General features: G+C 44.4%; 2 protein-coding genes across 3 annotated transcripts; both read left to right on the top strand.

Annotated features, from left to right (window-relative positions):
• Positions 1–2,214: 2,214 nt before the first annotated feature.
• LOC100285149 (ABA response element binding factor) lies at positions 2,215–6,872 on the top strand. The gene is made up of 5 exons (NM_001158043.2): positions 2,215–2,485; positions 4,824–5,947; positions 6,053–6,124; positions 6,242–6,271; positions 6,416–6,872. Exons 2-5 carry the CDS (start codon positions 4,904–4,906, stop codon positions 6,506–6,508), a joined length of 1,239 nt encoding a protein of 412 aa, NP_001151515.2. The 5' UTR covers positions 2,215–2,485; positions 4,824–4,903; the 3' UTR covers positions 6,509–6,872.
• Positions 6,873–9,418: 2,546 nt separating this feature from the next.
• Positions 9,419–13,906, top strand: LOC100284117 (dual specificity protein phosphatase Diacylglycerol kinase, catalytic region). 2 transcript variants are annotated; one of them, NR_182036.1, is made up of 3 exons: positions 9,419–9,768; positions 12,422–12,658; positions 13,331–13,906. NR_182036.1 is itself a non-coding variant. In NM_001157014.2 (3 exons), exons 2-3 carry the CDS (start codon positions 12,115–12,117, stop codon positions 13,555–13,557), a joined length of 771 nt encoding a protein of 256 aa, NP_001150486.1. In that variant the 5' UTR covers positions 9,419–9,768; positions 12,113–12,114; the 3' UTR covers positions 13,558–13,906. The 2 variants fall into 2 exon arrangements, 1 of the variants encoding a protein (NP_001150486.1); NM_001157014.2 differs by having other exon boundaries at positions 12,113–12,658.
• The last annotated feature ends 248 nt before the right edge of the window (positions 13,907–14,154 follow it).

Here is a 14,154-nt window from a genome sequence, read left to right as displayed (position 1 = left end):
TAATTAGTGTTTTTATATCAATGTACATTATCAATATATTATCAATGTATTCTTAATGATGAAGAGGTACAACGTGGAATGCACGAGGTGGAAGGCTAGCACACCGAGGTCAAATTTATCCTCCAGGTTCAACCATGGAAGTGAATCTTCTGATGATATTTGCCTATCATTAAGAATTTTATATTGACTCTTTTGAAATAATTTGTGCGATATTGATAATATTTGTTCGACATCAGTTCAATTTATTTGGGCATGTGTATTTATAATAGTATTACATATTTATATTGTCAATATAATGTTAGTGCTGTGGTGATATTTTGCATCACGAATTTACATATTATAGTGAGGTTTGTGGTTTTGTATCTATGTTTCATACTAATTTTTTATTCTCGTGACAACGCACGGGTACAGACCTAGTAAAACTATAAATTGATATCAGCCAAAGAAGATTGTAAGACTCTAGCAGGAGCCGTATGCCCGTGTACGGGCGTGCATCCGTAAAATTTACGTGTTTTCACACTGTTGAGTTCCCCAGCAGTCGTCGTATCCAGCGACAGAAAAAACGGGACGGAGGTGGGCTCCCTTTTATCGTGTATTCTCTCTTATCTACGCAACCCAGCCGACGCCTTGCTTACACCGCTTTACGAAGCCGTTTATAGAGCTTTATGGGCTACTGTGCAACTCCGTATCGTTGTCTGTCACTCTATAGGATACGGATCCGCAGCCAGCCATTAATAGAGTTGGTCTAATCTTTAATAGCAACAAAGAAACCATCATAATCAGTTTTAATAACAGCTAGTAGTGAATTCTCCCCCTCAGACAAACACGTCCTCGCCTCACCTCGTGCAATGGCTAATGCTAAAACCTTCCCTGCAGTCATTCCAGGCGTGCCAATCGGCGCGGCTCGTAAATTTGCAAATGGCGTTTGGTGGAAAGCTCCAAGCGACGCGGGGCCAGTAGATGTGGAGCAGTGGAGGCGCGCGGACAGCGGAGGCTCAGGCAAAAGCCATTGATTGCACTGAACAACGGAGATTGGACCGGCGACTGCAGGGTGCAGGCACGGGGTGGGGGGATCACCGTCACGTCACGGCACGGCACGTATCCTGCACGTGTCCATCTCTGGCGGCCTGTACGTTTTTGGCCCGGGTCTTATTTCCTACGACCACCCGGCACGCATGCATGCATGTCTTGTCTTCTCCACGCCGACATAATACCCGCAGGAGACGACCGCGGCTGAAACCGTGAGCCTTTTTTTATTGAACAGGAGGGGCAAGCCCCTACTGAAAAATTTGTTAAAACTTTAAAAACGACCGGATTAGAATTATACAGGAAAGAAAATTACAAAAAAATATAAAAGGATAAAATTGGCTGGATCTACTGCCAGTGTTGAAGCTATTCAGGTATTACCGAATCGAATCTTCCTTTAGCTCTAAGCGTGATCAGATGTAATTCTTTTGCAAACTCACTTTTACAATGCTGCACTGTTGGGGCCTTATCCTGGAACCGTGAGCCTTTGCTTGCTTTCAGTGCTGAAACCGTGACAAGAGTACCTCTATCTGCAAAATACTTACTACTAAATACGTAAACAGGTAGTACACGGTAACACGTATGTAATGACCGGCGTATACATGCAGCTGGGACAAGGCTGGCATTGATACGTAGAAAAAAGGTGGTGAGGATTTTACATTAACCTTTGTTAAAATCTTTAACCGATCCTAAAGTTGGCGCGGATCGGACATGCAGACTGCAAACGTTCATCCGGTGTGCACCGGCGCGGGTGCCCGAAGCAGTGGCACCACAGCTGCCACCGGTGGCGCGCAACTCGGCTCGGCCGACTGCGGGCATCGGCTGCAAAAGCAAGGAGATAACGCGCGGCAGACTGCGGGCGTCGGCTGCGCCTGCTGGATGCATGGGCAGCAGGTCTGACAAAAAACAAAACCCCGAGGCGGAAGCAAGCAGCATGCAGCAGCTGAGCGGTGGGCCCGTAGCGGCTCCTCGGAACTCGGAGCCCATCGCCCCTCCCCCTCCCTCTGAGGCTGTGTGACTCCCTTCCCTTCCGCGGAAGGAAAGGAAAGGATAGCTATCGCTGCTGGCGGTGGAAAGGCAACGTGCCGACGAGCCCGACACGTCCAAACGACAGGGGGCGTCGTCGTCTCTCCCAGTCCCACCAACGCGTCCAAGCCTATAAGTAATGGCGGAATGGAAGCGCACGGCACATCACTACTCTACTAGCTAATTACCTCCGTTTCGGCGCCGCATCCAGCCCCGGCCCACAACATATGCCCGCGCGCGACCACGCGGCAGGTCTCGCTCCCCGTCTACCAACTCGGTCGCTTCGCTTCAGCGGCTCGTCGTTGCTATCACTTCGTCGCCGCGGGTCGATAGCAAAGCTTGGCCCGCTTGCGCATCGCGGCTGCCGGACCCGGACGCACGCGGCCGCCTGGAGGCGGGCGGCTCCCTTCCGGCTTCCGCGGCGCCTGAGGAGGTACGCACCGCGTCGCCTCGCCTCGCCTCGCCTTCGCTCTCCACCTCCGTTTCAGCATATGCAGACATCTCTGCTCGTTTTGTTTGGGGTTTTCAGTTAGAAATGCGAGGTGTTTGCCTGTGGTCTGGTAATACTGTTCGCCGCGCAATCCGTGACCACAGCACTAGATGACTAGAACCCTACTCTGCGCGGCTTTGCCACGCCCCTTGTTTGGTAATACAGTATTGCCTTTCGTGACTGTTTTTTTGTTGCTACTGAATGCAAACATCATGCATGAAATCCAGAGCACACATACAGAATAAATCTGATGAAAATGGTAAAAAAAAAATACTAGTATTTCGTTATTAACTCGGTTGTGTAGATGAATATTTGGCGCTAGCTGTAGCAATCGCCTCGTTGTAATTACAGAGAGATGGAACACATGGTTTCGCAGTGTATAGAGACAACAAATCTTGCATGCCGAATCATACAGGAGGTGCTGCAATGTGTCTGTTGTCTGCATAGATTTCGAAGTAGTTGAGCATTCCACATCTAGGATATAAAAGGTGATTTGTGAAACTCTGCTCGTATTCAGCACCGATGCCTGTCGTTCACGGAGTTGAAGTAGATGTAGATCCAAGAAGTTAGTATGCGTCGCCAGTCTTTTAGTAACGCCAGCTGCAACTGCAATGGTCAGATACCAACAGAGCAAAGCAAAGAGTGATTTAAAAGCAGAGCATTCTGAATATGTCACCTGATGCAATCATGTTGTCACGGAGGACTAGGATATAACAACATTAATGTTACTACAGCATATTTTTTTAATATTTTTTTTTGCACAGTTTCAATTATTTAGAAACAAACCTAAATCTATTTAAAAATGTCCAGCCCTAATAGAGAGGGGAAAGAACCAAAGAGTATGGTGTATTTGAAAATGAATAGAAAGTATAAATAGAGTGCGATGAGAGAAGGAATTGTTGGAATAAGCCTTAACAGTCCAGCCCTGATAAAAGTAGTACCATGTACCCGCAACAATTGGCATACACTTTCGCGATGAAGCGCCCCAAGTACAACGGATCTTTTGGAGCATGGTACTAAATTTTAGCACTATACTTTTAGCTAAACTTGAAAATCCAAACAGGCTTGTGGCTACATGTTATTTTTAGAGGGCATGCTCTTTTGAGAGCATGTACGGTTTTGCGACTAAAATTTAGTTTTTAGTTTAGTTCGTATCACATCAAATGCTTAAATAATAATGTTTGATTATCAATTATTTGGTTTTAATAAATTCATTTTATATTTTATTATTTAGCTGTATAATTAATTTTATAATTAAACTATATTTAATGCTAGTAAACCACTCATTTTATGTTCGGTTCGCTCTCAATTCTCAATCTATATATAGATTGAGTGAGAACGTTTGGATTTAAATCCCAAACAAATCAAAAATTTTGTTATTTTATTTCAATCTTATTTAATCCAAATGTATTGGCAATAAACAAACAAGGCAAACCAAACACCCTTCTACACTGTACCCGGACAAGTACGTCATGCAGATACAAATTCCGCGAGGCACGCCGGACGCGCCATTCGAGTTTGAATGAATAGGAGTAGACGATCACGCTACGTCGGTAACATACACTGAGGTGTCTTGGCTGCAGCCGAGCTAGATGTCAACAGCGTGCTCGTGCTCGTCGGGAAGCCGTAGGAAACCCGGTTCAGATGGTCACGCCTCCTCGCGGTCCATCAGCAGTGACCTGTCCCGTTTAGGAAACGGCCGGAGAGCAACGTCACACTCACACGCGCTAATTTTGGCCTCTGCCAGGCAACGGAACAGAGCACGCCGAGCTCACTGGTATATAAAAAAATAATTAATACATAACAGAACCGGGGAAAAGGAGCCCGAGGTTTCGTCGTATACTCTTTTGTGTAACAACACCGCTCCCTGTATCTATCTGATCTCGTGCGGCGGTGGAGAAGTCGACAACAAGCACGTGCTGAATGTTCGTCAGGGTCCTGCACTGGGGTGCGTAGATTATTCTGTCAGGATAAGTACTGCGCTCTGGCCTCTGCGCAACATGCGACGCCGGAGAGCGCAGAAGATCCTCTGCAAGAAGCTGCTGGTAATTCACTTCTGAACAAAGATCCAAACAGAGGAAGCGTCTATCCACGCATGCTAGAGACGATGCCGATCAGTCATCAGAGCCTGACCGAAGCGCAGCAAACTGCGGCTGCGCGCGTAATTTGGACTGGCTGTTTGTTATTGATGACGATGAAGCCCCTACCCGGCACCGCACCTGGGTTTTCTCGATGCATGCACCAATGTTTTCTGATCACCACGCCTGGCTTTCGCATGCAGGCTATAAGCACGCGTCGCGTTCAACAACGCATCAGCAGAGAGTGTCCTAAAAGGAGCCAGTCTCATAGGTCGACTGAGAGATGGCGTCCGAGATGAGCAAAAACGTGAAGGCCCTCGACGAGCAGGAGGTCACCTCGCAGCACTCACGCGCCCAGACCAGCGACGCTGCCGAGGAGCAGCAGCAGCAACAGCAGGCGGTGGACCCGCTGGCGCGGCAGTCGTCCATTATGTCGCTGACGCTGGAGGAGCTGCAGAACTCGCTGTGCGAGCCGGGCCGCAACTTCGGATCCATGAACATGGACGAGTTCATGGCCAACATATGGAACGCCGAGGAGTTCCAGGCCGCCACAGCCGGCTGCAACAAGGAGGGCGCGGAGCGTGAGCCGGTGCCCGTGGCGACGACGACGGGCACAGGTGAGAACGGAGGAGGAGGAGGAAGTGGGAGGGGACTGGTTCGGCAGGGTTCGTTCGCGCTGCCGCCGCCGCTGTCCCGGAAGACGGTGGAGGAGGTCTGGGCCGAGATCAGCCAGGGCCCGGCGGACTTCCAGGCCAGCGCGGCGCCGCAGCCCGTGGCGCAGCCCCAGGCGGCGAGCGGCGGCGGCGTCGCGGCCAGCGGGCGGCAGGCGACGCTGGGCGAGATGACGCTGGAGGACTTCCTCGTGAAGGCCGGCGTCGTGCGGGGCGCCTTCGCCGGCCACGGCCACGGCGTCGGCATGGTCCCGGCCGGCCCGATGGGCATGCAGCACAACGCGGCTCCTCCCATGATGTACCAGGTGGCGGCAGCGGCGGCGCCGCCGCCCGGCGCTGTATACCCGGTGATGGGCGACGGCATGGGGTACCACGGCGGCGGGTACCCCGGGGGCGTGGCGGTGGTGCCGCCCCCGCCGCCGTCTCAGTGCGTGGCGGCCGCCGCCAGCCCGGGGTCGTCGGACGGGATGAGCGCCATGACGCAGGCGGAGATGATGAACTGCATTGGCAACGGAGGGGTGGTCCGCAACGGCGGCGGCGGCGCGCGGAAGCGCGACTTCCCCGAGGACGGGTGCACCGAGAAGACCGTGGAGCGACGGCAGCGCCGCATGATCAAGAACCGCGAGTCCGCGGCCCGGTCACGCGCCCGGAAGCAGGTGTGCGAGCTGTCCTCGTCGACTTTCGTGCTCTTTGCGTATTGCGCGTGTCATTGACAGACTCGGTCTCGGTCTGCTCCTGGAATGATGCCGATGCTGGTGCAGGCGTATACCGTGGAGCTTGAGGCTGAGCTGAACCATCTCAAGGAGGAGAACGAGCGCCTCAGAGCAGAGGAGGTACTGGGAAGGCGAAGCATTTGTTCGTCATGACACCATCTCCTTATTCATATCTAGTATACTACTATGCATTGATCTGATCAAACACGACGTCCGTGTTGCGTTTTTGTTTTGCAGAGGACGATTCTGCTGTCGAAGAAAAAGATGGTACAGTAACAAGTTTCACTCAATCGCTTCCTTTTACGGAGTACCGGTCATTTGCTAGTTGTCAGTGTAACAGTCGATATGCTCTGTCAAGACAAGACAGTGTCCTGAAGGCAACCCTGCCATGGCTTTTTGTGTCTGTTTCAGCTGGTGGAGAAGATGATGGAGCAGGCAAGGGAGAATGTGAGCGCCAAGAAGGTCGGTCCCGGACTGCGCCGGTGGGGCAGCGCCATGTGGTGAACTTGTGACGAGTGAGACTCGCGTTGTGCAGTTCCAGTTCGATTGGCGCTTGCTTGCTTGCTTCCATGGAAAGTGCTGTACCTGTCGGTACCAGAACCATTGGTAACAGTACGCGATGTGATTGACGCATACGTCTCTGAGGGACTAATAGATATATGGGCAAGAGCTTCCGCGTTGGCCTGCTATTGTTCATAAGCCTTGGGTTGTACAAACAATAAACCAGCTGTCTTTAAGATAGCAACTCAACACAAAGCTATGTGTTTTCGTCCATGTTTATTTGACATGGGCCATACTGAGTCCTATGTCTGTGTATATCGTGCATTTGATTCTGGTATTCTCGTGCGATGCAAATGGTTGGATTCGGAGGCTACCAGCAACCGAATGTTGTTTGGTAGAGCTTCACTTTAAGAATTCCATGTATATTTCAGCTTTTTCTACTTAAACAGATCTAGCTCTATAAGCTCTAGTTAAAAAAAAACTGAAACTAGAGGCTAAGAAAAGCTGAAATTAGAGGCTAATTTCATGAAATTTTTTAAGCTCCTCGAAGGGAAGGGTGTTTCAAAAACACTCTTCATGAAGTTGAACAAAAAAATAGTCACCATATCATTGGTTACATGACCTATCGATTCATGTCTCTTTCTTCACCCGTTAATCATCAAGGGTAATTAAGTAAACTCATATAAATTAATTGTATTACAGAAGTTGAAGCCTATGTACAAACCAAACATTTTAATCTGTTGAAGCCGTTTCACGATAAAGTTAGAAAACCGAAGATGCAATTCTTATAATGAAATGAAGCCCTCCTAAAGAGGGCCTTAGAAGCAAGAAAACAAGCAAGTAAACGGCAACCGGGAAACAGAAACTTGAAAGGTCTAGTGTTTGGGCCAGAGGAAACACACCATTTACAGTCCATGCGACGTAAAAAAATGCTAATGTCCTTCCATCGTAGATTAAGTTGTATTATGGTAGTAGAGTAGAAAGGTAAAATATTACTTTGAGACTAATAAGTTGAATAAGCTATCCAATGCTACCTTATGTTATTTTTTTAGTCTCAAAATAACATTTTACTCTACTATCCTTATAGAATAATTCAACTTATATAATTTAGGAGGGGAATAAACACATCCTTTATCTGAGGGTAGTTCTTTTTTTTGTTTGGCATTTATATGGGTGCCTCAAATGATTTTTTGGCCCACATTGTTGTCCGCAGTTGAAAGGTAGTCGGCTCAAGTGATTTGGCCCACGTTGCCGTCCTACAGACTGCAGAGTAGGATAAATGTAAAAGCTACTGCTGTGTTTCTTTATTGGTAGAAAAAAAATATAACGAAAAATTACCGTGCAACAATTTATTAATGAAATCTTCATTTATAGCTAAAATAAAAATACAAAAGGGAAATAAAATAACGACATCCATAAAATAGAAAAATAAAATAAAAAAGTAAATATGATAGAAACTCACATGCACCTCGAGAGTTAATGTGGGCCACCAGCATTCACTTCCTTCGGAAAAGAAAACAATAATACCTCTATTCCAAAATAATATTTGTTTTATTTTTTATACCTATATTTAACTAGATAATGATGGATGTGGACATATATAAAATATATACGCTAAATATTACATAAATCCATTAAAAGTCAGAACTGATTTAGTTTTGGTAGGAAATAGTTAATAAAAGTAAAATAAGAAAGAAAGAAAACACAAGACGAAATTAGGAAAATCTAAAGAAAAAAAAATAAAAGGAGAAAAACATAAAAAAGCAAAAATAATAAAACAGAGAATAAAAATAAATTAAATAATTTCTTAGAGTATAAATAAAAATAAAAGGGATGACAAATAAAAAGGAATAAAAATCATAAGACAACAAACTTGAAATGAGGGGAAAATAAAAAAATAAAATATTAATAGAAACAAAAAACAAATCATATATGTTATATATAAGAATAAAATTTTTAATAAGAATAGGCCACTGTTATCTGAGTTGATACGGTCAAGATGGGTCATGAACTCACGACGAACACAAACGGTCGGAAAAATCACTGTCTCATTTCCATTACTATAATTTTTATTGAAAACATGAGCGAGAGCTGCATAGCCGAAAACTGAAACAGTTACGAGATATATGGTTACACGAAAATGAACTAAAACGAACAGATATGTAACGAAAACGGACGGTAAGCGAAAACTTTGGCTAGAATATATAATATTGTACAATCACTTAGCAAACTACAATATTAATAGGACACTATAAATCATGACTTAACAAGTTTAAAAGTCGGCACAAAAACATATGTTTTTAAAAGATCGATAACTTGAATAAAGACAACACTTTTTTGTCAACATTATTCAATAAATAGGATATATGACGAAACAAAATGTTTTCCGTCCGTTTTCATACCTAGATACCACAAAAAGGTTAATGACCTAATGGAAATAGAAAATCCCACCTTATGTGGAATGAAAATGGGTACTCATTCGGATAGTGATTTTTGGCATTTTTATTTGATTGTTAATAAATATGATATATAGTATGCTATGTAGATTCATATTATTGTTTTTAGCATTGAGCTTGTAAAGTTTTGTAAACAGTAAAACTAAAATTTTATTATATATCTTCTCAAATGATAGATATAAAAGTCAGACACAATTCAGATACATTAACTTTTTGTTGTAGAGAGCAAACAATATTTGAAACAATTTATGTAAAATTTAATTTTTATCTGTAACAATGTGCTTAATAATTAGTATCAAATTTCATACATAATTATTTGAAACAATGTGCTAGTTCAAACATAAGTATTTGAAACAATGTGCTTGATACAATTCAGCGTTTTAGACTAAAATGTAACGGAGGGAGTACTTCCTACAGTTGGGGTACCGTTTTCATCCACGCACGCGTGGTGGACAGTACTGCGCGCCGACCGGTCGGACCGGAACCGGAAGATTCTCGCGTCCGGAGTCTGCGTCTCCATTCTCCACCTTCTTCAAAGGTTCAACTCAGAGAGGAGAGAACTAGAGAAAGATCCCCACCCCCAGGCGACGCGACCGGCGAGCCCCGAAACCCTAGGTCGCGCGACCCGGGCAGCGCGCTTCTGCGTGACTGCGTGTCTTTCGGGGAGGGGACAGCGTTAGGACGCGACGAGGTTAGCGAGGCCGTCTGGCCGACTATAAGCGGAAGAATCTCCTCCGAAGCCTTCCTAGAGCTGTGAAGAGCGCGTGGATCTCCTGGATTTGCAGACTCGAGGGGAGCTGAGACAAGGTTTTGATTCTGTCCTTTTGATTTTGAATTGATTCTGTGCAAGTTTTGATATTTTTTTGATCGAAGGCGAACTAGGTGAAATAATTGTGTATTATTGTGAAGTGCTACTTTCTCAAATGATGAAATTTTCAGAGCCATATTGTGCTAATTAAAGGTCACAACTAGGTAATTTATAGAGGTTTGAATGGGCATAGTTGTGAATTAGTAAACGCGAGATGCATTGAATTTTAATCCATACTGCTATGGACTCTGACTTGGAAACAAAATACAACTAAGACCCTGCTCCACAAAATTAGCTGAGTGATTTTGAACGGGTCAGCTAATGTAGCAATTAATTGTTAGCTATACCCTCAAATAGTCATTAGTTGTTAGCTGCGTCAACCCAGCTAACAACTTATGGCTAACAATTAGCTCTAGAGGTTCGTAATAGGGCCTAAGAAGGCATAATATTGAATCCTCCTTTTTTTTGGAAATGCACGGGCTCCCCCCTAGTAGATAATATATAGTATTTTCCCTGTGTGGCATTCTAAAAATTTGAAATTTCACACAAATTATTAAAAAAGTTGAGTGCCCATAGATGTCATTGGCCTGAACTTTTTTGCTTTCCCTGCTGTTCTTGGAAACAAAAAGGTCAGTCTTGGAAACAACGCTATGACATTTTCGGCCTTAGAAGAGATAACAAAAAGAAACATAAAAAATAGCAGAATTAAGGAAGTCCTGTTGCCATTCTTGTGTTAAAGGAAAGTCATTTCTTCTTTGCAACATGAATAACCAACAGAAATTGTCACCGTTTGAGGAAGACCATACCCCGGACATTGTCAAGACATCTTCTAAGGGGGGTGGCTATTGCTGGACCCATGCTCTCGGGGCCCTGTTCCCGAAGGACCTATTTCGGCTTTGGTTAAGGGGGCGTTTGAATGTACTAGAGCTAATAGTTAGCTGCTAAAATTAGCTAAATACATCCAAACAACCTAGAATTCTAGATAATAGTTCAATTATTAGCTACTTTTAGCAAATTAGCTAATAGTTAGCTAGTTATTTGTTAGCTAACTAATTCTACTAGAATTATTTTTGCAACTAACTATTAGCTATAGTGCATTCAAACACCCCCTAAGTTAAGGGCCCATTAAGCCCGGGGGCTAGAAATTCCCTGGTCCCCCCCTGGCTGTCCCAGCCACTGCTTTCTGTCAGAACAGCGCTACCTAGGGCCAGGGGCGGACCTAGGTATAGGGGAGTGAGGGCACAGGCCCTCGCTCATTTATTTGGTGCAAGTAGTAGAGACTAGATTTTCACTATAAGGTCCCCTGCTTAGTTCAACTTAGATGCCCCTGCTCTGGTGTTTTAATGTTTGTCTTCATAAGTGTGCCCTCACTCTCATTTCGCTCTGGGTCCGCCCCTGCCTAGGGCCTTGGGACACTCCAGACTTCGGTTCACTCCCATACTTAGAGCTCTCTCGGGGAGGCCCCCTACGGGCCACAGAATTGTTACCAACAGCTGGGACCCCTTATGAGGATTGTTATCAACGGCACGGATATGGTTTGCCTCGTTATTTCTTCCCCTGACCCCACTGATGTGGGAGCCGCCAGCACTAAATCCGTCCTTATCTTGACAGGAAGACTTCCAAATCGCCCTATGAGGTGACTAAGCTTTTGCTGGCTTATAAAACAGAGCCCAAAGTATAAGTCCAAACGTCAGGACATTTTTTTTAAATGGAGCATTCAATTCCGTGTCAAAGATTGCAATTGTGCATAATCCTGTACTAACAAGGGCAGGTGAAAGAATATGTAGATGGGTGGTCAGAACAGCGTGATGGAAAGTTATTTTCTTGTTCTTTGCAAAGGTGAACAACTCACGTAAAGATAGATACTAGCCAAAGATCCTCACAAGAATAGCAAAATCAACCATATGCCAGGCAGAACCCTCATCCTTGGGCTTGCAGTTGCAGAACATATGCCAAGCAGCATCTTGTGTTTTTTGTCATTTAATGTCAGACCCTCTCCAAATGCAGTGCTTTCTGTATTTGTGTATCTCCTCCAGCATGGTTGAATGGACTTTCAAAGTGCAAAGTTAGAAAGTTGGCAGGGGTGAGAGAAACGAATTAGCTCTCTGGAGCCATCCTGGCTGGGATATAAAGGAAACACTATAAAAGGCCTCTGTTCACTAATGGCAGTAATTTTTCAATCTTTCTGTATTGAATAAGATTATGTCACTGAACATTGTGTTTGTTAAACAAGCTATGGTTTCTTATTTTGAAATTATTCTAAGGCTGCTTTAAATACTAGTTATTTGCTTGTGCTTGTTCCTCCTTGATTATTGAACTCAGTCCATGTCTAATTATCTGCAGACATGGGTTGGGGAATATCCAGGTTGATTGGACTGAAGGCTGCTGCCCTGCTTTCTGTAGCATGTTTTTTCCAAGGACTAGGAGTGACCCTTATCTCATTTCCTCTCATATATGCATCCATAATTGCAATACTAGTCTCGATAGCTTCCCGCCCATCTATTGATCTTCCTTTACTCCTTGGCAAGGCATCCGATGGAAGTTTTCCATTGTGGTCATGGATCATCTTCTCACCATTTCTTCTTTTCATTCACCTGTTCGTGCTGCTACGGAGATTTGTGAAAAACGAGCCCTTATACACTGAGGTTGCAGATGGTGTGTTTGTTGGAGGGTGGCCTTCTTCAGTTGAACACCTGCCACCAGGTGACCCCGCGATCATAGATTGCACGTGCGAGCTGCCAAAAAGCTCGACTATCTCTAACAATGCATATTTGTGCATTGCTACCTGGGACACGAGGGCTCCTCAGCCATCACAGATTGAGTCTGCCGTGCAATGGGCTGTGAGAAAGCGGTCACAGAACAAGCCTGTCTATGTCCACTGTGCCTATGGTAATTATGATCTTCTGCCTATGTTTGGATAAGGAACTGTGTTGTATTTTCCTATGTGATTTTTCTTGCAAATACATACGTTTATGTTCCTAAATGCATTTCTGTAGATTAGTCATATTTAGATAACTGTTGAGACCATGTTTAACACAACTCCAGACCATGATGATCCACAATGGGCATTGTATTGGTGAACCATATATTGTGTAACAGCTGGAGTCAGGAAACAGCAATATGCTGATATGCTACTTTTTTCCATTTCTCGTGTCATCTTATTTCATGTGATTATTTGTCATGTCTTATTTAGTTCTTACCTGTGACGAGAAGTAAAACTGCCATGCATAAGCTGAGCAGCATCTGCATTACATTCAGATAGTATAAGGTTCATCCCATATGTTGTGTAGATTGTACCAGGCTTTAAAGAGATTTTTTGGCCAAATTTAAGCTCAAACATTGAAAGAAACTTAAGTTCTGGATATGTGCACTGGCTGGACTTTTAGGTTTGGCTCTTAGCTTAAATCTCCCTGTTACTAGTTTCCAAAATAAAACCTCCTTATTATGGCTTGTTCTTACTTCTTCCTCACTTATCTAACATGCCATCCAATTAAACTTATAAGTCCAATAATATTGGTCACTTGGATTTTATTATTTAATGGCGTGTTATATCTCTAACAGGTCATGGCAGAAGTGTCTGTGTGATGTGTGCGCTTCTTGTCGCATTAGGGTTCGCTGAAGATTGGAAAGCTGCTGCACAAATGATCCGTGAGAAGCGACCTTCTATTAGCATGAATACTCTTCACCGCAAAAGCTTGGAGGAATGGTCAAAACATTTGCTCTCCTCTAAAAGAAGTGGGGAATCAGATGTGAGTTCTGTTATACATTCGGATTATAACCGGAAATAAAATTGAACCAGCAAGGGACAGGCGTGTTCAGTTGCTGTGACATTGAAGATGCATTACATTCGGTAGTATTGTTTGCTGCTGTCCTAGTGAATGCCTATGGTTCATTTTAAATTATCCTTTTGTGGCATTTGTGTTGTAAAAACTATATGTATCAAATTATATTAGTACTGTAGGTTTACCCGGCTAGTTCTTCAAGGAAGATGTACTGTCCTTGTCTCCTTTTTTCTGATACCAGTGCCCTTGCCTCTCATCGAATGCTTGCCAGGGAAGTGCTGTTGCCGGACCCTTTGGGGCGAGAAAACCCTGCATTCTTGCATTCCTGCTGGGTTCTCATTTATAGCTATATGTGATATGTTTCTTATATCCAACCTGCATTTAAAAGTGCTGCTATGTTGTGTTCACTTGATTCGGTAGTTAGTGTTCAGCAATTTCCACAATCCAAACTGTATTTCGTTGTCTTCATTTCATCTATTTCAACCTTGTTTTGTGATTTGTGAAGTCTTCTGCCTCGCTTATTTTCTGCTCTGTATGCTCTTGTGGCTTTTTATCCTTTTTCCCTGGTCTTTCTGTATCAGAAATTTTGCAGTAAAAGGAGTG

The sequence above is a fragment of the Zea mays genome, chromosome 8 (assembly GCF_902167145.1).
Source record: "Zea mays cultivar B73 chromosome 8, Zm-B73-REFERENCE-NAM-5.0, whole genome shotgun sequence".
Taxonomy (NCBI): Eukaryota; Viridiplantae; Streptophyta; class Magnoliopsida; order Poales; family Poaceae; genus Zea; species Zea mays.
Note: the sequence above shows the minus strand (reverse complement) of the source record. Positions and strands in the feature narration are given on the sequence as shown.